Source organism: Carcharodon carcharias, chromosome 19 (genome assembly GCF_017639515.1).
Source record: "Carcharodon carcharias isolate sCarCar2 chromosome 19, sCarCar2.pri, whole genome shotgun sequence".
Taxonomy (NCBI): Eukaryota; Metazoa; Chordata; class Chondrichthyes; order Lamniformes; family Lamnidae; genus Carcharodon; species Carcharodon carcharias.
Window position 1 is genome coordinate 46309645 of NC_054485.1, and position 25379 is coordinate 46335023.

Here is a 25379-nt window from a genome sequence, read left to right on the forward strand (position 1 = left end):
CATCATATCACTCTGAGATACAAAGAGAAGGAGCTGCAGGCAGAGACCACACTATATAAACCAATGTTGCTATTCACCATTCCGGTTATTACCAAGAAGCCCCTGAGTTCATGTACAGCATAATTCAAAGCTGGAACCTGCTGCACACTGGCCATTGTGTTAAGCATGTTGAATTCTAACCTTTTAACGAGGTCATCAGCACTCCCAGTGCTCATTATCTGGGAGAAATGATGCTGTCTTCAAATGAGAAGCACCAACTAGTTCAAATTGACCTCAATTAAACTGACTTAAATGTAATGTGAAATGACAACATGCATAGGATATTAATGGAATAATCATCTGAAAAGAGAGATGTTTTATGGACCACATATTTATATTGACTAAATCCATTAATCATTAATGAAGACAGCAGATAATTTGAATCCTACCTTCCTTAAGACAAGGATTATCTTCACCAACCATGGCCAGCTAAATTCAATCTTAACAAAACACAAAATAGTGAGATTGGTGAAGAATACAATCTGTTTTCAAAATGCAAAGACACGTGCATGCCTCCATGGAAAAACCTGACTACAGGAGTAGCGTTTGAGACATGGTTATTGTTCAGTTGTTTTGTGGAGGAGTCAGGAAAGTTGAGTTGGGAAACTTCTTGAATCAGCTGACCCATCTCTTCCTTTAAAAGGGCCACGCTTGCAATATTTTCACTCCAGCGAGGGTGGGGTGGAATGGAGTCAGGTCCGCCACCCCGGTAGGCAGTTCAAAGGTGGTCATGGAGCCAGGCGAATGTCGAGGCTGGTTGGTTTCAAGGCCCACTTTGGTTCTCTGGAACTTCAGCCAGCTGTAGTAAAGGCTTCGAGCCCACACCTCCTCACACCCGCTCACCCCACCCCCCTAGCCCCTATGACTTCTCTATGCCTCCGATGCCCCCTCTGTGCCACCATGCTCCTCGAAGCTCTCTATTCCTTTATGCCCCTTCCATGTCCCCCATATCCTCCATGCTCCCTGCATGCCACCTCATGCCCCCTCCATGCTCACCATAATCCTCATACCCCCATGCCCCTGATGTATCCTCCACAACCATTCACCCAGTATCTATATGAGAATACCTGAGGAGGCATGTCTTTGGTTCAGATGAAAATTAAATTTCTAACATTTTAATGGAGCTCTTACTCAAATGTACCTTGCACTGACAAAAAAACTGTCATTCATAAAACCCTTTCAACAAAACTAAATTCCCTCGTGTTCAATCTGTTTTAAAATTAATTATCTATTTCACTTACCATATCAAAGATAGATGATTCTTTAATAATCCCTTCAAACTGTCAGTCAAAATGTGAACTCAGCCCTCTGCTGAGATAAGTGGTTCTGGACATTTGAAATGCAGCTGTGCATTTGTCATGTGCTCAGTTATAACAATAAACCTTAATTGGAGAATTTGAACAATGAAGTCCATTGGGATTGAAAAAAATAGACGGCATAAGTTTTTTCTAAGCTACACCAGATGGCCTGTCAATGCACTTTAGTTTTTTTTAATATAAGTAAAAGTTGTGGATTGTTTTCTTTTCAGTTTCAAAGGGCTGGGGATTTAAATCGCATCATATTAAGATACTTAAGCAAATATTAAATCTCTCTTCACAGGTGTTTATGCCTCTTCTGTAAAATTGTGGTTTCGACACTTTGGTTTAAGGCTGCTTGAGCAAGGAAAACTGTATGTGCAGTCAAATAAAATAGCCCTGCTGAGTTCTGGCTTTCTGCCTGTGCAATTCCTCCACCTGCCCCTTTTTCCATTCTGCAAAAAATGAAATCTGAGATGAAGGAGACTAGGCTTCCACGCCTGGGTCTGCCTGCCATTTTTAAACGTCTTCAGAGTCTTCCTGACTTGGCAAAAACCTGGGCTATTGTTCTTCATTGTAGACAACAAGGGAGATGCAGTTGGATTATAAATCAAATTGAAATATAATGACCAATGTTTAGCAGATGCTGTAAGTAGGCAGCAGTTAAGATTTCTTCAGATTTTTAATTAAAGTACAAAGAGCAAAGTTAGCAAAAGAAGGAAGACTTTAAAGGAAAGCAGATGAGGAAACCAAGGGGAGGCAGATTCAGAGTTTGAAGGGCTGATAAAGATATAAGTGAAGAAATTTAGCCATGTTGCACTTGTTTATTAGGCGAAAAATTAATGTTTGGTGATGTATTTCACACAGTGATGTTCCACACCCAATATTATCTGAATGTGCATCAACTCCAAATTGGCAGCCTGTAACTTCCAAGTGTATGAAGTGTGAAGTGCCTGCCTGAAAATAACAATAGGCACCTTGAACGTTCTGAACTGGGTCCTTATGCTTGTTTTAGTACCCCACTGCCAAATTTAGCCTTTGTTTGACAGAGTATACTCCAATCAGCTTTCAGGTCTATTGTGGCCTAACCTTACCCCTCCTCCTCTTTTTTCCTTCTCCTATTTTTTCCTCTTGCCTCCTCTTTCTCTGTCTCTTCTTTATCCTTTGCCCTCTTACCCCACCTTCTGTATTCCTCCATTTGATTTCTGTCACCTACCTCCTCTCTCCCTCCCCTTCTAATTCTCAGCAAGCCTCCAGCCATGGGCCTTCGAGCACGTGCTCCAGGTACATTTTTTAGCTAGCAGTAGTATCTGGTGATGGATCAATTTCTCTCCCAAAGAATTCAAAAGAGGAAGATGTTGGAGCTTGAAGAACTTCATTGTGGAGAATGAGTATCTAGAATATCAGTGTTCCAAAGGACCCAAGCCCAATTTGGACCATCGTGATACCATCAGTGTTGAAAGGAGTAGTAAAGAAAATGAGATAAATCATAAAAACCAAGAATAATTTAGATTTATATTGTACCTTTAAGGTAGTATAACATTCCAATGCACTTCACAGAATAAAATCAGACAAAAATTGATATTGAACTGAAGAAGGAGACATCAGGACAGATGATCAAATGCTTGGGCAAATAAGTAATTTTTAAGGGACTTCTTAAAGGCATGAGAGTAATGGTCGATGGATATTTTTCAGACTGGAGGAAGGTTGGTAGTGGAATTTCCCTGGAGTCGGTTTTGGGATCCTAGCTTTTCCTGATTTCTATTAATGATCTAGGTCTTGGTGTGCAGTGGACAGTTTCAAAGTTGGTGGATGACACGAAGCTTGGGAGTGTTGTAAACTACAAGGAGGATAGTGTAGAACTTCAAAAGGACATAGACAAGTTGGTGGAGTGAACAGATAGATGGCAGATGAAGTTCAATGCAGAGAAGTGTGAAGTGAAGCATTTTGGCAGGAAGAACATGGACAGACAATATAAAATAAAAGGTGAAATTTTGAAGGGGCTGCAGAAGCAGAAAGACCTGGGCATATATGTGCATAGATCATTGAAAGTGGCAGGACAGGTGGAGAGAGCGGTTAATAAAACATGTAGTATCCTGGGCTTTCTTAATAGGGGCATAGAGTACAAGAGCAAGGACATTATGCTCAATTTATATAAGACACATTTGTTAGACCTCAGCTGGAGCATTGTGTATGTTACAATCCCATTTGAGGTTACCCCTGGACAAGCCTGATCCCAGAGTGGGACCCAGCTTGATAGATCCTAACTTGTATTTGTTTGTTTAGATATATGGAGAGTAGCTACTGAACAGAGTCACAGGGGTCAGCTGGTGAACTTTTAACAAAAGAATAAAACATTTATTCAACAAGAAAAGATTAACTATATTACAATATTCCTTCACCCACAACTATACCTTTACAGATGTATACAGATTTGTAAGGATAACACAAGTTACAAAAGCTATGTTATGCTCTAATGTACACAGTAAGTACACAGTCCATGGCACCCTGTGGTCAGCCACACCACACTCTGAAATCAAGTGACAGATGCCACATCAAACAGATGCTATGGATCTCTCCTTAACTCCCCCCATACACTTGTCACACCATGAGCCAACCAGTCTCACTGAATTCCACTCTTCACAAGAGGGTTTCCCATCTCCATTCTCCAAGAACTCGCTTTGGAATCTTCTCCCAAACCGACAGTTTCTTTCAGACGCCTTCCGCATGGTTTCAAACTCTCCTTCTGATGTTCCTCATCTCTGAGTCACCACATTCATTCAAGCTGTCTCCCACACACTCTGTTTCTCTGACTCAGCCGCCAACAGTACACCACTGCATCACATGCCCGTAGCAAAGTGTTACAGACCTTCAGTTGTCTCTTCAGTCCTTCTTGCCTCTTGCAAGCTGTTCTTGCTTTAAATCTGCTTTCTGCAGCTATTCTTTTAAAATCTGAAGCTTGGAGTCTTTCTCTCTGCCCCTCACCCTTAAAGTCACTTAACAGGATATTTTCCAGGTTCCTGTCCTTCCATTGACTAGAAGGTCATCTTTGGACTTTCTTTTCTTCCACTCCCCTGGATTTGTGTGGGTTTTCTTTAGCTTGGGACTTGCTATCTATCCCCTTTTAGGCTGCTTCTGTTTCACAGCTGCCTTCAAACCAACTGAACTCAAACAGAGAGATAAAAACAGAAAACTGCGGATGCTGGAAATCCAAAACAAAAACAGAATTACCTGGAAAAACTCAGCAGGTCTGGCAGCATCAGTTCTGTCGAAGGGTCATGAGGACTCGAAACGTCAACTCTTTTCTTCTCCGCCGATGCTGCCAGACCTGCTGAGTTTTTCCAGGCAATTCTGTTTTTGTTTTGAACTCCAACAGCTTCCAAACAGCTGTTTTCCTCCTGTGTGTATGTCTATGGGAGGGACCTGACTCTCTGGCCTCCTGTTGCCAGGCAACAGCCAGTTTTCTACTGTTTTGTTTGTTTAACTTCTCCTTACGGGTCGTAAAACCCCTCATTAGAAATGCAAGCACCTTCTTTTGAGAAAAACTAAAACTCTATTTGACCTTTCTTAACACACAGATACAGAAATACTAATCAAACTTAAACTTTAAAGCTAAAACTCATTCCTAACACCCACAATTACCGATATAACTTACTCAAACTGTTTCTATTCTAAACATGTACAGTTCTGGGTACCACATTATAGGAAGAATATTGTGAACACATTGGAGAAAGTGCAGAAGAGGTTTGCAAGAATGGTTCCAGGGATGAGAAACTTCAGTTGTGAAGCTGGATTGGAGAGGCTGGGATTGTTCTCCTTGGAGAGAAGAAGGCTAAGAGGAGATTTGATAGAGATGTTCAAAATCATGAGGGAGCTGGACAGAGTAGATACAGAAAAGCTATTCCTGTTCATAAAAGGATCAAGAATGAGAGGCACAGATTTAAAATAAAAACAGAATTACCTGGAAAAACTCAGCAGGTCTGGCAGCATCGGCGGAGAAGAAAAGAGTTGACGTTTCGAGTCCTCATGACCCTTCGACAGAACTTGAGTTCGAGTCCAGGAAAGAGCTGAAATATAAGCTGGTTTAAGGTGTGTTTGGAGGGGGGCGGAGAGAGAGAGAGAGAGAGAGAAGTGGAGGGGGGGGTGTGGTTGTAGGGACAAACAAGCAGTGATAGAAGCAGATCATCAAAAGATGTCAACAACAATAGAACAAAAGAACACATAGGTGTTAAAGTTGGTGATATTATCTAAACGAATGTGCTAATTAAGAATGGATGGTAGGGCACTCAAGGTATAGCTCTAGTGGGGTTTTTTTTTATAATGGAAATAGGTGGGAAAAGGAAAATCTTTCTAATTTATTGCAAAAAAAAAGGAAGGGGGAAACAGAAAGGGGGTGGGGATGGGGGAGGGAGCTCACGACCTAAAGTTGTTGAATTCAATATTCAGTCCGGAAGGCTGTAAAGTCCCTAGTCGGAAGATGAGGTGTTGTTCCTCCAGTTTGCGTTGGGCTTCACTGGAACAATGCAGCAAGCCAAGGACAGACATGTGGGCAAGAGAGCAGGGTGGAGTGTTAAAATGGCAAGCGACAGGGAGGTTTGGGTCATTCTTGCGGACAGACCGCAGGTGTTCTGCACAGATTTAAAATGATTTGCAAAAGAAGCAAATGTGATGTAAAAAAAACTTTTTCACACAACGAGTGGTTTGGATCTGGAAGACATTGCCTGGAAGTGTGGTGGAGGCAGGTTCAATTCAGGCATCCAAGAGGGCATTGGATGATTATTTGAATAAAAACAATGTGGAGGGGTACAGGGAAAAGGCAGGGCAATGGCATTAGGTCATAATGCTCATTTGGAGAGCCGGTGCAGACATGATGGACTGAATGGCCTCCTTCTGTGTTGTTAAAATTCTGTGATTCTGTAATGGAAAACAAGCCACATGAGCGACAACCTCATCTGTCTAAGATTTCATGGTATTGTAACATCAGAGTTCCCATGTGATCTCTTCCCACTCCCACATTCTATGTTAACATTATAACATAAGACATAGGAGCAGAAGTAGACCATATGGGACCCTGAGACTTGTCTACAATTCAATAAGATCATGGCTGATCTTCTACATCAACTTCGCTTTACCATGCAATACCTATATCCCATGACTCCCTCAGTGTCCAAAATTCAATTATTCTCAGTCTTGAATTTACTCAATGGGCAGGATTTTTATCTTGGCGGACAGCTGGGAGTGGGCACGAAGCTGACCGCGATTGGGCCCCGACATCAATCTCACGCCAGCTGGCATGAATCATGCGTTACAACCCTGGGCACCGCCAAAGTGGCGGTGGGAGGAAGGTAAGCGCGGAGGTTGGCGCATGCGCACGGATGCGTGCAATGAAAGCTCCCTAAGACGCACGCTGCCTCAGGGAGCTGAAGATTTTTTAAATCAAAAATAAAAAAACTGACAAATGTTAAAAACATGACTCCTCATGTGAGTCTGTCACTTGAGCAGTGACATGTCATAAATGACAATTTAACATTTTTTTTTAATTTTTAGCTCCTGTTGCAAACCTCATCCTGTCCGTGGATGAGGTTTCATAAAAAATCCAAGGCCGCCTGACCGATTCAGCTGCCCATAACGTTGGATGGGTAGCGAAAAATTGAATTCAATTAATACTTTAATCGCCTTAATAGGCCTGTTAATTGTAGGCGGGCACGCTGCCGACTCCCATATATACCTGCCGACCAAAATATCGTGCCAGTGCGCCATGACGTCGGTTCGCTGGCCCGATGTCATTGCATGTCATTTTACGCTCATGCGAGTCGGGCACGCGCCCACCTGCTCAGCAAAAAATTCAGCCCAAAGCCTGAGGAGCCACAGACCTCTGCGGTAGGAAATTCCAAAGATTTGCAACCTTCTGAGTGAAAGCATTTCTCCACGTCTCAGTCCTGAAAAGCAATCTCTTATCTGGGACTGTGGAGCCTCAGTTCTAGACTCACCAGCCAGCGGAAACAGCCTCCCATGCCTCTGCCCTGCCGAGCCCTATAAGAATTTTTCAAAGTAAGATACTCCCTGAAGGTTCATTTCATTTTTCACAGCACAGGATTTAATGGAGGCAATGGGGATCTTGCCATTGTCTACAGAGCCAGTGAAAGCCCCGCATCGCCTCTTTTAGAGAATCTCACTAGATCAAGTGCCTCTTAGACACTTGACAGACCAGTGGCAAGCCTTCCTTGGGGCGCAAGTCCCGCCAACCGAGAGCTGCCTGCCAATCAGAGGCCAGCAACTCTATTGAGTGGCAGCGTCACCAGGGAGGCAATGGCTCTGCTGGTACAACACCCACCCGAGGCCCAGAGTTGTGGATGGACCTAGGCTCACAGGTGAGTGATGGCGGGAAGGGATCCGCGTGTTGGGGGTCGCAGGGGAGAGGAGGGGAAGGGTGTTGGCGGCAAGGTAGGGGTGTGACTCTTAACGGCCTATCCCTTCCCAATGCCGGGTCCCTTGATTAGGAATTGAGTGCCTGAGAACAAAGGACACTCATCCCTGCCCCCACGAGCTAGCAAGCAACCCTGCACAGGTTTGCTTATTGTGCTCCCAACCTGGAGAGCCCTCCACCTGGCCTGCCTCTGAGTTGATACCAGTAGGCAGGGCGTTTTATGGGGCTTCCCACCATGGATCTAATCGAGGTGGGGGAGGGGAGGTTGCGGGGTCCTGCATGATTAAATGCTCTCCCTACTACCAAACTCATCGTAGGGGAGGGCATTAAATTCCATCCTAGCTTCCCGACATATGCTCCATATATTTTTATCTGTCAGACTAAAACCTCAGGAAAAGCATACACATTTTACTTCAGAAATCAGTTTACTGCGGCAATGCACTTTATTTTTTTCAAAGTAAGTTATTTTATTGGGTCTTCAATCAATATGTCCTGTCCTCTATATTGTCTTCAGAAAATCGGCACCATAAAAGTCTAAAATGCCTTGTGGCTAGACACATTATGCCATGATGCAAGATCTTTTCATCATTTTCAGTCCATGTTTGATACGGGTGCCATTAATCACCTCAGTCTGCTTACTTAACTATGTGTAGACAATTGGGCCTTCTGGATGGCGGCTGACCTATTCAGAGCCAGAAATCTTTCAACCAGGTATTTAAATTTTTGGGCGTTGCCAAAGATGAAGATTTACCCATTTGCTGTGGTGATGGGAATGGTGGAAGGGTTCTGCTAGTTGTTGTGACTCCTCCATTTTGGGCCACTCAACAACTGCTACATGTGGAATCAGATACCAAATGAAAACCATATCCCAGTTGGGGGCGGTGGGTTGCAAGGGAGACAGGGAGAAACATTAGCTTTGCAAAGAATACGTACACAACACATGCCATGTAATTTGAAAAACATTTTGCTGGTATTGTGGACAACAGCTGAAGAAAGTGATCTGCCAAACTATCAAACATTTTTAATTGTTACAGAATGAATTCACTGCTTATATTCAGCAACTCGGTCACTTGGTGACTTCATAAACAGCCAGTAATCATTTTCTTCAAAACGATATTGATTTATATTCATCAGTGACAGATTCAGAAAGTATAATTAATATGGTTTCCTGTGAAATGTAAGACTCTATTGCAACAAATGCATAACATTTCTGTAAGAAAGGTAAGAATTGTATTTCATTAGCATCAGGAATGGTGACCCAGTGTTTTGGGTCAAGGGACGATCATTGAAGCTGGACCATTGCAGTGAAAGAGTTGCTGTTCCCCCTGGCTTGATGGACACCATGCAAATATTGAAACTTCTGTCGCTTAAGCTGATTCAGACAAATATCATGTTCTCTTCACTGTGCAAGGGCAGATATCACAGTGCAGCCGTTGTTTGTAGTCTGTTACAAATGTCAAAATCACTCTCCATTTTCTCCTGACTCTTCCTCTGGCAGAATCCCCCACATCCCATCGGAGCTCATGAGAAATATTATTAAGAAAGAAGAGAGGAGATATGAGAGGGAGGAACAGAAGTGTGAGAGAGAGGAGAGAAAGGGGAGGAATCAGAAAAATATGAAGAAGACTGCACCCTGCAGATCTCTGCTGAGAGTGCTGTGATCAATCCTCCTTGTACTTGTGTTAGTTCCTATGACTTTGTGTAGATGCTGTGTCTCTTTGGGATGTACCATTACCTCATTTTGAATTAACAAATTCTATGCACTCCAAGACTCCCTCATGCCTTGTCGAGTGCAACTGTCAGACTCTTTCATTTTTTTTTGGCTCCTTCCCCCCTTCTCTCTCTCACAGACATCTGCTCTTCCCTCTCATATCTCCTCTCCTCTTTCTCTCTCCTCTATCTTTCTTCCCATTTCCCTCCATTCAAATAACACAAACATCTCAATATTTCACATTGGCCAAGGGAGAAAATTTGATGACTTATGCATCCACAACCCTCACTGTTAATGAGCTCTGATGGGATGTGGGGGATTCTGCTAGAGGAAAAGTCAGGAGAAAAAGGAGAATGATTTTGACATTTGTTACAGGCTACATACAATGGCTGCACTGTGATATCTGCCCTTGCACAGTGAAGAGAACATGATATTTGATTGAATCAGCTTAAATGACAGAAGTTTCAATATTTGCAACGTGTCCATCAAGCCCGGGGGAACAGCAATTCTTTCACTGCAATGGTCCAGCTTCAATGATCGTCCCCTGACCCAAGTCACTGGGTCACAATTCCCGATGCTAATGAAACACAATTCTTATCTTACAAAAATTTTTTGCATTTGTTGCAATAGAGTCTTATATTTCACAGGAAACTATATTTATTATACTTTCTGAATCTGTCACTGATGAATGTAAATCAATATTGTTTTGAAGAAAATGATTACAGCTGGCTGTTTATGAAGTCACCAAGTGACCTGTTGCTGAATATAAGCAGTGAATTCAGAAAATACAAGAACATTTTTTCTCTCGTTAACAATAACAGAAAATGAAATAAATCAAGTGGGAAAGAAAAAATGGGTATAAATTGACCAGATCCAAAGTATATTTTCAGAATTGAACCTTTTGAAATAATAACCCCAAATTTTTCTGTTTGTTAATAGCCCAAAAGGTTAGATCAATAAAACGAAATAATGAAACAAAAATCCATCTAAAAAAGGGTAATTGGGAAAGAAAAATTTGAAAACAAGAAGTAAAAAAAAAAGCAAAGAACTGCGGATGCTGGAAATCCAAAACAAAAACAGAAATACCTGGAAAAACTCAGCAGGTCTGGCAGCATCAGTGGAGAAGAGCACAGTTGACATTTCGAGTCCTCATGACCCTTCAACAGAACTAAGTAAAAATAGGAAAGGGGTGAAATATAAACTGGTTTAAGGGGGTGGGAGGGGCGGTTTCAACACCTCTTTTCCTTTTGTCTGTGACATCTTTTGGTTATCTTCACCTATTACTGGCTGCTTGTCCCAACAACCCCCCCCCCCCCCCCAAACCAGTTTATATTTCACCCCTTTCTTATTTTTACTTAGTTCTGTTGAAGGGTCATGAGGACTCGAAGCATCAACTGTGCTCTTCTCCACCGATGCTGCCAGACCTGCTGAGTTTTTCCAAGTAAAAAATAAATGTCATCTTATTGTAAAGCAATATTAAATTAGGCTTAATTTCAGTTAATCTGGCTTGTAAAAAGGGGGAAATAGTGTGAAGCAATAAGTCTTCATTTGTTTTCTTATCACAGATAAAATAAATATGCAACACTTAATAATATTCACGATGATGGTGATTGAACCTATTATATTATTACTTCATATAATTTCATTATGAGCAATATTAACCTCAATAAAATTAAATTGATTCTTCCCCACTCAAAATAAATAATCTCCAGAAGCAACCTTTCCCTCAATTTTTGCACATTGATATTTTGGTTTTATGCATGTCTGTGAACTTGTGTCACCAGCATTTGAATACAATGAGAGCTGCTGATTCTTTTTTTAAAAAGAAATTGTTGACGTTATACAGAAATATGAAAAAGCAAGATTATGAGACATGGATAGGATGAAGTAAAGTACTGAGTGAGAAAATGAGTCACATGGAGAGAGATCATATGATCTTAAGAAACAGGAGCAGGAGTAGGCTATTTAGCCCATCGAGCCTTCTCTGCCATTAAATAAGATAATGGTTGATTTGATTATGACCTTAACTCCACTTGCCTGTCCCCCATAACCCTTCACTCCCTTGTCAATCAAAAACCCAAAAAGAAAAACTGTCTCATTCAGCCTTGAATATATTTAACGAACCAGCTTCCACTACTTTCTGGTAAAGAGAATCCCAAAGAGATTTCCTTTAAGAGATGCAATTGCTCCTCATCTCTGTCTTAGATGGAAGACCCCTTGGGCTGAATTTTACGTGCCCCAGCAGGTGTGTTTCCCTATGGTGGGGAATGGTGGGGGCAAGTAAAATGTGGTGGGCACCCATCCCACCACCTTCCAGCCTACATAATACTTTTGACATGGGCAGCAGGGTGGGAGCGTGAAGCCCAATCTTTAACCTGAAATGGTTAAAGGACATGAAGAAAGGTGGGGTTGCTCTTCGGGGGCTGCCCTTTGCCAATCGCGGGATGGGCCCTACTTAGACTGAACCACCCCTCCCTTTATTCCTACCCGCTCCCCCTCTTAAACTCATGCTCTCCTCCCCACTGTCCCTTGCCCCTAATGCTCCCAAACTTGCTGGCCCAAGACCCCAGACTGACCTCCGAGGATCCAAGGCCTTGGGTTCCACTCCTCACCTATTGCCCTAGCAGTTGCCACTAATGCCCTCCTGGTGCTGTGGGAACTGATAGAACTGCCAGCTATTTGGATCGACCGGCAGCTCCAAAGGGTGGGACTTCTTCCCCTTAAGTCCCGCTCAGCCCCGGTTAATGAATACCGCAGTGATTTGTGGCTGTGGGACTGCTCGGCATGTTGTTGATCGGCTTCACGTGATGTGCTTTTCTGGGGTGGGTGGGGTGAGGGTCCCGCCATACGCATTCTGATTCAGCCCCTTATCTTTAAACTGTGCCCCAGTTCTACATTCCGCCATGCAGGGAAACAGCATCTCAGCATCTGGCCTGTCAAGCCCCTCAGAATTGTATATGTTTAAATAAAATCACCTCATTCTTCTAAACTGCAATGAGTATAGGTCCAACCTGCTCAGAGGGATAAGATACATGTAAAAGGCGTAGAGAGAGTGTGAAAGGTAGGCTGGATGTAGGAAAGACTTACGGAAAGAGTAATGAAGAGATTTGGAGAGAGTGAGAGAGGTAAAAGAAAATGCATGCAAGAGAATGAGTGATCACTGGATAGAAAGAATTGTAGATAAAAGTAAAATACAGCAGATGCTGGAAATCTGAAGTACAAATAGAAAATGCTGGAAAACCTCAGCAGGTTGGGCGGGATCTGTGGAGAGAGAAACAGAGTTAACGTTTCAAGTCCATATGGCTCTTCTTCAGAGGTAAAAAGTGATCCAGAAAGAATTAGAGATGGGAGACAATCAGAGGAACACTAACAGGAAGAGATGAACACAATTGTTTAGCAATACCACTGGAGATTAACTTATTATTTAATAATGACCGGTGGTTTAATCATTTTGAACATGGAATGGAGGTCTTTTATTCAGGGGAATAGCAATTGTCCAATGCTATCAATCTGCAGCATCTGGTGAGACCACCTCAGTGGTGTAGACCCAGATCTTCATCCATGCCATTTATGCACTACCACTTGCCCACTGAGCCCACTCCCACCTCCTGCCCTGTAGGAGGGGTGCTTTGATTAGTATTTACGTTCATACCTCAATTACTTTGATGGGATATACTTCTATTAAGTTGCTCCACCATTGGTGGACATGCCTTCAGCAGCTGACGCCCTAAGCTCTGGACTTCCATCAATAAACCTCACTGCCTTCCTTCTTTCCTCTCTCTTGCTCCTTTAAGATGCACCTTAAAACCTACCTCCTATCTCTTTAAATGGCTTGTTGTCAAATTTTGTTTTACAATGCTTTGGTGAAGTGCCCAGGAATGTTTTACTGCATTAAATGTGCTATATCAGTACAAGTTGTTGTTATGTTACCACCAGCAACTTGACAGCAGTGTACAGACAAACAATACAAGCTTTTTATTACAATCAACAGAGTAGGGCTCTGACAAGCCCATAACATATGTGATTTATAGTCATTTAAATATGTTCCTCAGCATCTCGATTCACTTATTCAATTTCTATTGAACTCTAATTTCAAAATTTGATTAATACAACTTGTTTTTTCTCCCAACAGAAAGCCGACCTTGCTGTTGCTCCATTGACCATCACCTATGCCCGTGAGAAGGTCATTGACTTTTCTAAGCCTTTCATGACACTGGGGATCAGTATTCTGTACCGAAAGTCAAATGGAACAAATGCCGGTGTCTTCTCCTTCCTCAATCCTCTCTCTCCGGATATTTGGATGTACATCTTATTGGCATACCTTGGAGTCAGTTGTGTGCTGTTCGTCATAGCCAGGTAAGATGTAGATAATGGTAGCCTCATGTCATTGTGACTGTTCAATCCTCACTTTACCATTTAAAAAAAAATCAAAAATATATATTCTGTATAAAAACATAATTGACTTCCTGTGTGAAAATTGCTGCTCCTCATCATAAAATAAAGAATTAATGGAGGAGTATAATTAGAAGTTCCATGGGACGTACTTTTGAAGACAAAATAACAAAGGTTGGTGTTAGTATCTTGTTCATTTTTTTTTAATTGCCTGGTGGGTGAGAGAGGTTATCATTCAATTTAGGGAGGCATTGGGCATTTGATCACTGGTGATGTCATTGCATGGAATTACATAGAATTTAAACACAAAAAAGGGTCATTTGGCCCAACAGATTTATGCTGACACTTAAGCCCCACTTGAGCCTCCTAACCTAATTCATTTTTATTTTATTGAAGAGTGGTTTTCGATTGACTGGTTGGTTGTACTTGATAAGATCCAAACAATCCATCTGGAATTAGCATAATTAATCAACTCTCTTCAAAGGTAATTAAATGGCCTCAACTGTGTGACTATTATTGTATTCGGTGTGGCTTGTAACCCCAGCTTCACAAAATACAACCCATTACAAAAACAGAATTACCCGGAAAAACTCAGCAGGTCTGGCAGCATTGGTGGAGAAGAAAAGAGTTGATGTTTCGAGTCCTCATGACCTTTCAACAGAACTGGGTGAATCCAAGGAGAGGGGTGAAATATAAGCTGGTTTAAGGTGGCGGGGGGAGGGGGTGGTTTGGGTAGGGGGAGAGAAGTGGAGGGGGATGGTGTTGTTGTAGGGACAAGTAAGCAGTGATAGGAGCAGATAATCAAAAGATGTCACAACAAAAGAACACAGAGGTGTTGAAGTTGGTGACATTATCTGAACGAATGTGCTAATTAAGAATGGATGGTAGGGCACTCAAGGTACAGCTCTAGTGGGGGTGGGGGGGACATAAAAGATTTAAAAATAATGGAAATAGGTGGGAAAAGAAAAATCTATAGAAATTATTGGAAAAAACAAAAGGAAGGGGGAAGAAACAAAAAGGGGATGGGGATGGAGGAGGGAGTTCAAGATCTAAAATTGTTGAATTCAATATTCAGTCCAGAAGGCTGTTAAGTTGGAAGATGAGGTGCTGTTCCTCCAGTTTGCGTTGGGCTTCACTGGAACAATGCAGCAAGCCAAGGACAGACATGTGGGCAAGAGAGCAGGGTGGAGTGTTAAAATGGCAAGCGACAGGGAGGTTTGGGTCATTCTTGTGGACAGACCGCAGGTGTTCTGCAAAGCGGTCGCCCAGTTTACGTTTGGTCTCTCCAATGTAGAGGAGGCCGCATTGGGAGCAACGGATGCAGTAGACTAAGTTGAGGGAAATGCAAGTGAAATGCTTCTTCACTTGAACGGAGTGTTTGGGCCCTTGGACGATGAGGAGAGAGGAAGTGAAGGGGAAGGTGTTGCATCTTTTGTGTGGGCATGGGGAGGTGCCATAGGTGGGGTTTGAGGCTAACAGCAGGAGAGAAATGGAAAGCAATGAAGGTGAACATGGCAAAAGAGAGATACGGAAATCTTGTCACAGAGAGGAACAAAACCTCTTCAAGGTCGGCATTTCTTGAAGAGGAGTGGCAGTCAATTAAACAAAGAGATAAAAACAAAAAACTGCAGATGCTGGAAATCCAAAACAAAAACAGAATTACCTGGAAAAACTCAGCAGGTCTGGCAGCATCAGCGGAGAAGAAAAGAGTTGACGTTTCGAGTCCTCATGACCCTTCAACAGAACTGGGTGAATCCAAGGACCGGGGTGAATTATAAGGTGGTTTAAGGTATGGGGGGGGTTTGGGTTGGGGGAGAGAAGTGGAGGGGGTGGTGTGGTTGTAGGGACAAACAAGCAGTGATAGGAGCAGATAATCAAAAGGTGTATATGTGGGCAACAGAGCAGTGTGGAGAGTTAAAATGGCAAGCGACAGGGAGGTTTGGGTCATTCTTGTGGACAGACCGCAGGTGTTCTGCAAAGCGGTCGCCCAGTTTACGTTTGGTCTCTCCAATGTAAAGGAGACTGCATTGGGAGCAACGAATGCAGTAGACTAAGTTGGGGGAAATGCAAGTGAAATGTTGCTTCACTTGAAAGGAGTGTTTGGGCCCTTGGATGGTGAGGAGAGAGGAAGTGAAGGGGCAGGTGTTGCATCTTTTATGTGGGCATGGGGAGGTGCCATAGATGGGGGTTGAGGCAAACACCAGGAGAGAAACGGAAAGCAATGAAGGTGAACAAGGCAAAAGAGAAATAAGGAAATCTTGTCGCAGAGAGGAACAAAACTTCTTCAAGGTAGGCATTTCTTGAAGAGGAGTGCCAGTCAATTAAACAAAGAGATAAAAACAAAAAACTGCAGATGCTGGAAATCCAAAACAAAAACAGAATTACCTGGAAAAACTTAGCAGGTCTGGCAGCATCGGCGGAGAAGAGAAGAGTTGATGTTTCGAGTCCTCATGACCCTTCAACAGAACTGGGTGAATCCAAGGAGAGGGGTGAAATATAAGCTGGTTTAAACCCATTGTTTGATTCCTGGGACCACTGTGATATATTAGAATGAACAGATGTTGGTAAAGCCTGGTGTGGATGGATCAAGAAAGTTGTTGGGTTGGAGATGTTGGTGAAATAATCAGTTATGTTCTTCAATGCAGGGGCTATTATGTTTACATTGCTTTTGTTAGGGACAAGACTTTCTGTGTTCTGCAAGGATCTTGAAACACTCGAGGTGATGAGCAAGGTTGGCTTTATAGATGCCCAAATAATAAAACCTCAGTCTGAAGACTGAATCAAATCAATGTGCTGAGGAAAGCCAGAATATAATCTAGAAGGTTTTGACATTCTTTACTGGGGAAGAAAGCAGTAATATTTTTTCTGTCCCCCCCTCCCCCCGCCAAACTGCGTTTGACAGCACTGTTCAGCATGTCCATTTGCAGTCAACAGGATTACTCAGGAACCCACGTTAGGTGTGATTTCTCATGTACCAGCATCTGTTTCACTAACTGAAACTGATTATCAATGTATAGCATCCCGGATTAGACCAGGTATGTCTCACTGAAATTATCAGCTATCTGAACTGTCAAACAGGAATTGGACACTCTCAGATTGTAGGCAAGTTAAGTGGTCAGGAAAAACATTTAGAGACTAGCAAGCTCTTTCAGAAAAGGGTTCCAGATTGAATCTCATAGCATTCATTCCAAATTTTGTATGTGTTTTTTTTCCCTCTGAAGCCGGGTCAGATAATTTGATTTTCCTCAATAATGCAGAGTTATTTCAGTCTGCAAACCTCACATAGAAAACACAACACATATTAAATCCAGCCAACTCCATGCAAGCAGCGAGCAAAATCTCAAGTGTCCATCCTGTTCCTGTATCTCTTTGTTACTCTTTCCACCGTCTAATCTTTTCGTAAATGTTGACAAAGTCGATGCTTCAATCACTAAGTCTGGTCATGCAGCTTACATCCTCTCAACCAGCTGCGAGAAAAGAATTTTTCCTGCTCTCTGTCCTACATATTTCACATTTAATCTTATGGGGAGAATTTTTCCTATGGCGGGCAGGCTGAGCGGGAAGGGAAGCACAGAGCCAAATGCTGCCCACAATCGGCTGTGTGTCGCCATTTTATGTGGGTAGGCCAATTAAGGCCCGCCCAGTGTAACGCACAGCCAGTAGCGCTCAGCGCTACCTCTGCAGGAGGAGGGAGAGTCGGGGCCTGCGCTCTTTCACACGTGTGTGAAAGAGCGCAGCAATCTCCCTGAGGCATGGAGCTGCCTCGGAGATTGAAGGGATTAGAAAACTTTTGAATAAATAAAGTAAAAACTTATTTAAACATGTCCACCCATGTGATAGTTTGTGAGGTTAGGAAAATGTATTTGTTTATTTTAATAAAGCTTCAGGAAACCTCATCCTGCCTGTGGATGAGGCTTCTTGAGAAACACGAAGGCTGCTTGGGCTTTTCGCTTGCCCGCCAACCTTAAAGTTGGACGGGCAGCGTTCTTAACAAGTTTAATTACTTTTTTAATGGCCTTAATAGGCTGTTGACAGTTCAGCGGCTGCACAGTCGTCTCCAGCACGCGCCCGCTGAACGAAATATCAAGGTGATGCACGCCCAACGTCATCGCGCATCATTTTACGCGTCAGCGTGTCGGGCCCGCCCCCACATGCTGACGGCAAAATTCTGCCCTATATTTTTGTCTGCTTGTTCTAGACTGCTCAATCACTCTCTTTTATTTACTTTTTCTCATGCTTTCATAATTTTAAATACCTCTAACAAATCACCTCATAATCTTCTATATTTTAATGAAAACAGCTCCAATACAATAAAATGTACAATAAAAAGTTTTTGTGTTTAAATTGTACTTTGCATAGGATCCTTTTCACTTTCTGATTGGAAACTGCTTGTTTGCAGGATTAGAGGAAAAAGCAACAATGACAGTTAGTGTCTTGGTGATTGATAACACAGCATGAGTGAGACTTGAATGGTTGGGGCAAGGGTAGTGGAGGGGAGATGTGTTGGGCTCCCAAATTAAGACTTGCCAAGAGATAATTGAACTACAATGGAAGCACTTTCACCCTGTGCCTCCTAACGGGACCGTGGTAAACAACAGGATCCAAGTCCCATGGGTGAGTTTAACTGACCACCCACCTGGCTTTCACTAAATGGACAGGAGTAAAATCACCATTTGAGTTTTTCCTCTTTCCCTCCTCTTCAGATTGACATTGCGGTAGGGTTTCATGAGCATCAACTCCCCTCCTGCATCTCAGCTAAGTGGTCTTTCTTTATATGTGCGCATGGTCAGTCTGTGTTGGGGAGGAGATGTGGAACGGGGGGGTGGAGGGGTGGGGTGGGGTGCACATTATTGTCCAAGCAGATTCCTGTTCTGACATCTGACATAAACACAGACATACACTTTCCATCAGATCAGTAATCAAGGATTGGAAATTCAGTTGAACTTTTCCCCCCTTCCCTTGTACTGCTGAAAGTGCTGAAAATAATTATGAGCAATGTTACCAAGCTGACAGAAAGCAACAAATTCAGCGCAGAACAAGGGACATTCATAATTTGTAGGTCTCAGTTCCACTGAGAGAGGGTGGCATAGTGGCGCAGTGGTTAGCACTGCTGCCTCACAGCTCCAGGGACCTGGCTTCAATCCTGAACGTCAGGTTGTTTGTCTGCGTGGAGTTTGCATGTCCTCCCCATGTCTGTGTGGGTTTCCACCGGGTGCTCTGGTTTCCTCCCACCATCCAAAGATATGCTGGTTAGGTGGATTGGTAACGGTAAATTGTCTCCCAGTATGTTGTCTTTGTGTGAGTGTGTGCACTGTGATGAACTGGTGTCCTGTCCTGGGTGTATCTTGCCTAGTGCCCATTGCCCAATGTAGAGGAGACCGCAACCGTAAACTGACTCCAACTCCCTGTGACCCTGAATTGGATGAAGTGGTTCTGGAAAAGTGAGTGAGTTTCACAGAGGCAGTGCATTTGCTAATTAAGTTGTTGAAGGAAACTTAATCATCGCTTTAATTAATTATAAACATAAGATATGGAAAGTAAAACTCCTGTGTTATTTTAACTTATATAGTCTACCATGACCTCTTCTAATCCTCCAGGCATCCTATGTAGCGTCAGGGTTAATTGTTAACATCATTAAGGCCTATATTGACCAATGTTGGATGCTTGCAGTCTCATCTTGATATTATCATATTTCCAATGTAGAGCTGTGTTACCAGTCAATTACTCCTCTTAAACAGTTTATCATACACATACCTTTATCTCTGAAATAATGAAATAATATGAAAGTAAAGAACCCCCAGACTGATCTGGTTTTCCTCCTCCTGCTATCATTATTAACTGTCTCTGATAGGGTATGATAGAAGCTTCCTGTGAGCAATTTAATATTTACACAAAGATAGTTGTAATAAAGTAGATTACAAAGCCGTTGCATGGCAATTACTGCAACTGGATTGTGGCAGTGCCTCGCCTACAGTCCAAGGCAAAAGCACAAGAAAGGGCATAAGAAAGATAGTCAAATCAAAAATAATTAATAAAAATGACGATAAGCATGGCTTTATGTTCATAATCTGAGTTCCAGTAGCCTACTGTTTGTGCATTTAGTTAAGTGGCTTTTAACCAAGGAACTTAAAGATGAAAACAAAAACAGAATTACCTGGAAAAACTCAGCAGGTCTGGCAGCATCGGCAGAGAAGAAAAGAGTTGACGTTTCGAGTCCTCACAACCCTTCAACAGAACTGAGTGAATATTAGGAGAGGGGTGAAATATAAGCTGCGTTTGGTCTCTCCAATGTAGAGGAGACCGCAACCGTAAACTGGGTGACTGCTTTGCAGAACACCTGCGGTCTGTCCGCAAGAAAGACCCAAACCTCCCTGTCGCTTGCCATTTTAACACTCCACCCTGCTCTCTTGCCCACATGTCTGTTCTTGGCTTGCTGCATTGTTCCACTGAAGCCCAACGCAACCTGGAGGAACAGCACCTCATCTTCCGAGTAGGCACTTTACAGCCTTCTGGACTGAATACTGAATTCAACAACTTTAGATCTTGAACTCCCTCCTCCATCCCCACCCCTTTCCATTTCTTCCCCCTTCCTTTTGTTTTTTTCCAATAATTTATATAGATTTTTCTTTTCCCACCTATTTCCATTATTTTTAAATCTATATCTTTTATGCCCTGTTAGCCTTTCCACCCCACCCCCACTAGAGCTGTACCTTAAGTGTCCTGCCATCCATTCTTAATTAGCACATTCGTTTAGATAATATCACCACCTTCAACGCCTCTTTGCTCTTCTGTATGTGACATCTTTTGATTATCTGCTTCCATCACTGCGTGCTTGTCCCTACAACCACAACCCCCCCAACTTCTCTTTCACCACCCCCCCCCACCCACCTTAAACCAGCTTATATTTCACCCCTCTCCTAATATTCACTCAGTTCTGTTGAAGGGTCATGAGGACTCAAAACATCAACTCTTTTCTTCTCCGCTGATGCTGCCAGACCTGCTGAGTTTTTCCAGGTAATTCTATTTTTGTTTTGGATTTCCAGCATCTGCAGTTTTTTGTTTTTAACTTAAAAGGTGCAGTAGGTTAGAACCTTTCATCTCTGTGATGTGGCTGGAGGAATAAAAATTCACCTGGTTTAGTTTATAATAATAACGAAGGATTACCCCTAAGGGAATGTTAACATTTTCTGCCCTTTAGCTCATAGCTACCAGTAAAAATCAGTAACCAGAGCCAGATTTCAGCTGAACTAACTGAGGAAAATGCGATTATATAAAAAAAGTCAAGTCTTAAAGCTGATGGGGCAGAGATATAATGAACCTAGAAAGAATTCACCTTAAGCTGCAAGGAGTTAAGTGAGTTTAGACGGACCTAGATACTCAATTTGCTTGAGCAGAGAACTGAAAGGTGGCATTGCAATAACACCCATCATTTATCTGATTCTACAAAATTTCCTCTTCACCCTTTGGGAAGCTTTGGTAGTCAATAATTATCATCAGGCTTTTCAAACTTCCCATTGCAGAACTAACTGAACCACTACATGCCATGCAATAGCTTTGTCATCTACTTTATTACAACTATCTGTGTGTAAATATTAAATTGCTCACAGAAAGCTTTTATCATATCCTATCAGAGACAGGCAATAATGATAGGAGGTGGAAAACCAGATCAGTCTGGGGGTTCTTTAACTTTCATATTATTTCATTATACCAGAGATAAAGGTATGTTTAAATAATTTGAATATTAATTGAACTTAATATTATTCTGAATGCTAGTTCAATGGAAGCATTAACCCCTATTAAATGCGTTATTACCTTCATTAAAATAACAACAAAACATATTAAGGGTTCATATTATAAAGAAGGACATAATTCCAAGGTGCAGAAGCCTAAAGTAGAGTGCAGTTTGAATGGATATAAAAATCAGTTTAACAATTTCATCTCACCGGGCCTAAATGTCTTAATTTTATTCTGTTGCAAAACCAGCTCATGGACATTTTATATCCTCTCTAATGTATCATGTCACAGAAGGCAGCTTCCACATACCAGGTCTGGACGACAGACTTTTGGGTCTGACTTATGCAAAGGTTTATTATTATTTATTGTTTATTATTTATGATCTTCAGTGCGTATGCATCTTTGAATATCCTAAAGGCATATTGAAGTACTGCTGAAGAAGCATGTTGGATAATGGTCCATGGCAGAAGTTTGTCTTCAAGGGATAGATTTCTCCTCAACTCTGTAATGTCTACCTAACTTCTTATCTGGAATGTAATTCATATTAGTCCTTGTAGAACTGTAGTAATTGACATCTATTAATTATTGGGGCCATTTGATATTTTAAGTGGGATCTGGATGCCAAGGCGACCCAGGACAAGCAAGTCTGTAGAAAGTGTAAGCAGCTAGAGGAGTTTCAGGTAAGGACTATTGATCTGGAAGCCAAACTGCGGACAGTGCACAACATAAGGAAGTTGGTTCCAGAAGACGGTCACACCTATAGAGTAGGGTCATCTGTTTTGGACCGCAGTGAGGGACAGGAGGATGCGACCATGAGTGAGGCAAGTAAAGGGACCATGCAGACAAGGAGGAGCTTTAGACTTTGCAATTGTCAAACAGGTACAAGATGCTTGCTACCTGTGTGGACGAAAGTGAGGTCTGCAAGGTGGATGGGCAGACTGGTCATGGCACTATAGTACAGGAAGCTGTTCAAGCAGGGAGAGCAAAAAGGAATGTAGTGGTAGTAGGGGACAGTATATGAGGGGAATGACACTGTTCTCTATAGTAAAGAGCAAGAGTCCAGACAGCTGTGTTGCCTGCCCAGTGCCAGGGTTCGGGACATTTGCTTAAGGCTGGAGAGGAACTTACAGTGGGAGGGGGAGAATCCAGTTGGCATGGTCCATGTAAGTACCAACAACATAGGCAGGACAAGGGAAGAGGTTCTGCATCGTCAGTATGAAGAGCTAAAATTAAAAGCAGAAGCTCAAAGGTAATAATTGCGGGATTATTACCTGAGTGGCATGCAAATTGGCATAGGATAAATAAGATTAGACAGATGTCAAGCTAATTAGCCTATAGTTTTCTGCTTCCCCTCCCCACCCGTACCACCTTCTTGAGTAGAGGGGTTATATTTTTTACTTTCCAGTCTGATGGAACTTTTCCAGAATTGAGCGAATTTTGGAAAATTAACACCAATGCATCTACTACCTCATTAGCCACCTCTTTTAAGACCCTAAGATGAAGTCCATCAGGACCCAGAGACTTGTCAGCCTGCAGCTTCCCCCTTTGTAAGCAGTGGCATATTTCCCAACCCCTTGGTTTTGGTGTGATCCAATTTCCATTAATAACCCCACAGCAAACCCGAGATAGGATGAACTCAAAGAATTTGTTTATTTGCACATGCTCAAAATGCAGGGAGAGGGTCGCAATGTTTCCTCCTTTGCATTCATACAGTAAAAGAGGGATAGAGAAGAGAAAGATTTACAATGCAGAGACCACAGAGAAAAGATATATTGTTTCACATGGGCCCCAGAGTCCAGAATCAAAATGTAATGAAGTATTCCTTCACGGAGGTCGGTGAGCTGAAAACCGATGAAAGTGCTGGTTAATTCACTTTTCTGGTGGTATTGGCTTTACACAATGAGATTGGCATGCAGAGATGGATCCGTTTTGTAGGCAATGGTAAAGGCTTTCCAGTAGAAGCAGTGTTGTTGGGGCCAAGCTACACTGCAGAGCTCCTTTTCTGTGAGGTTGCTTGTAAGATAGTAAACAGCAGACTGACTGCAGTACCATAAGGCAATATTACTGGTTCCATAAACTAGGTGTCCATGTCACGTGACTCCCACCTCTTCACAGTGTCTTTGACAAAGGGTGTGTATCCCTCATCTGGGTCCCTGAAATTGTTAAATGTCTCATCCGTTAAGAATTGAAAGGAAGGCTGTGAGGGCCTTTTGTCCTAGCAGATGAGTAGACTCCAGTTGGCCAGCCTGGGTTATGAAATGCAGATGGCCTTTGCATTGCTGTCTGAATTTGGCCTGTGCAGCTCACAATGTGTCATTGGTGGCTGTTCAGAGACAATGATATGCAAGTTTCTCCAATAACTGCCAGGTAGTTCCTTTTGTTTAGGGGTCACAGACAGACACACATTCATCCATTTTAAAATCTTTGTCCAGTTTAAATTTTTTAGAGATATCAATGAGCATATCTCTGTATATTTTATAAAAAAAAATATACAGGGTGAGGTCTTAGTTCCCTCATTATTAAGTAATATAATTCAAGCTAACTATCCAAACTCCCTAACTGATCCAGGTTTGAATCCCAGTGCTCCAAGGCTGGAGATTCAGATATTATCCACACTGTTGAAGTACACTGTCATTTCTTATCTGGAAGACTGAGACTTCTCTTACTGTTAAAGAAGGAATACTATGACATTTACCGGCACTTAGAAAAAGTATGAGTGTTCCTTGACCTAATTTAAGGGTTGTTACTGGAGTTTGTCTTAAGTTATCTTTTACACAAATGTATTTTGATAGGTCACTTAATATTATCTTTATATTTAACAAGAAAAGGTATTTGTGATATTTTGAAAGATGTGAAGTGATTGATGCTGAACAAGAGCCCTTTCAGTACCCAAGGGATATAAAATTGTCTGTTAAAATACTTCAGTAGACCTGTACTGTCACAGTCATCTTGCCAACAATCCATTTTCACTATTAGTAAAATGATTTAATTATCATTTTCCGAAGTCATAATTAATCATCCATTCCCCCTTGCAGTTTAGCGTTCAGTGTGTTTTCAAGGTCACTGAGTTTCTCCTCTGGTGTTAAGCAACTTTATATTGTCATCTTTCAAAGTAAATCAGCTTTGAATCAGATGAGGGTGTGCACAGTATTCTAGACACAATGCAGCCAGCAATAGTTCAGCTGTGAATATTTCTCCTTGTTTAATGTCTGATGGTTTGACCTTTGTGGATGTGGTTTTAAATGATGAACTTAATTAAGTAGATAAATAGCCAGAAAATAGCCAGGGCGAGATTTTAATATATGTGAAGTAAATGCAAAGCCACATATAGTTGCAGACCAGTAATCCTCTAAATAAGGAGTGTTACTTCAGGAATTATCATTTGGAGTATTCCCTGTTCTTGACACTTTAATTAGACCCAAATAACTGAAGCAGAGGGGATTATTAAACTGATTATATTTGAATAGGATACATAAGAAATCTATGGTACGAGGAGTTCTCAGGAAACACAAGTAATCAATCTCTGCAGCAATTAATTACTTTTTTAGTACATTCATAAACTTCAAAATAAAATTGTTCAGGTGTGGATCTTGTTTTCAGACATCATTCAGAAAAAACAATGAAATTGACATTTTGTTAATGGCTAAATCATTTTTTCTTGAATATGTACGGTGAGTTGAGCAGATTAAGTAAATCAGGCTCTGTTTATGCTTTAGCAAGCCGCAAGGATAATTACTGATCGTTGCACTGCACTTGTAGGGTAGAATTTCCCTAGGTCTGT

The 25379-nt window shown here is 42.0% G+C and overlaps 1 protein-coding gene across 1 annotated transcript in view; it reads left to right on the forward strand.

The window, feature by feature from the left end:
• The window catches only part of LOC121291515 (glutamate receptor ionotropic, kainate 3), a 558849-nt gene that overhangs the window by 388817 nt on the left and 144653 nt on the right, over positions 1-25379 (forward strand). The window contains exon 11 of the mRNA XM_041212818.1: positions 13605-13828. Coding sequence (XP_041068752.1) covers positions 13605-13828 — 224 coding nt within the window. The remainder of the gene's footprint in view (positions 1-13604; positions 13829-25379) is intronic.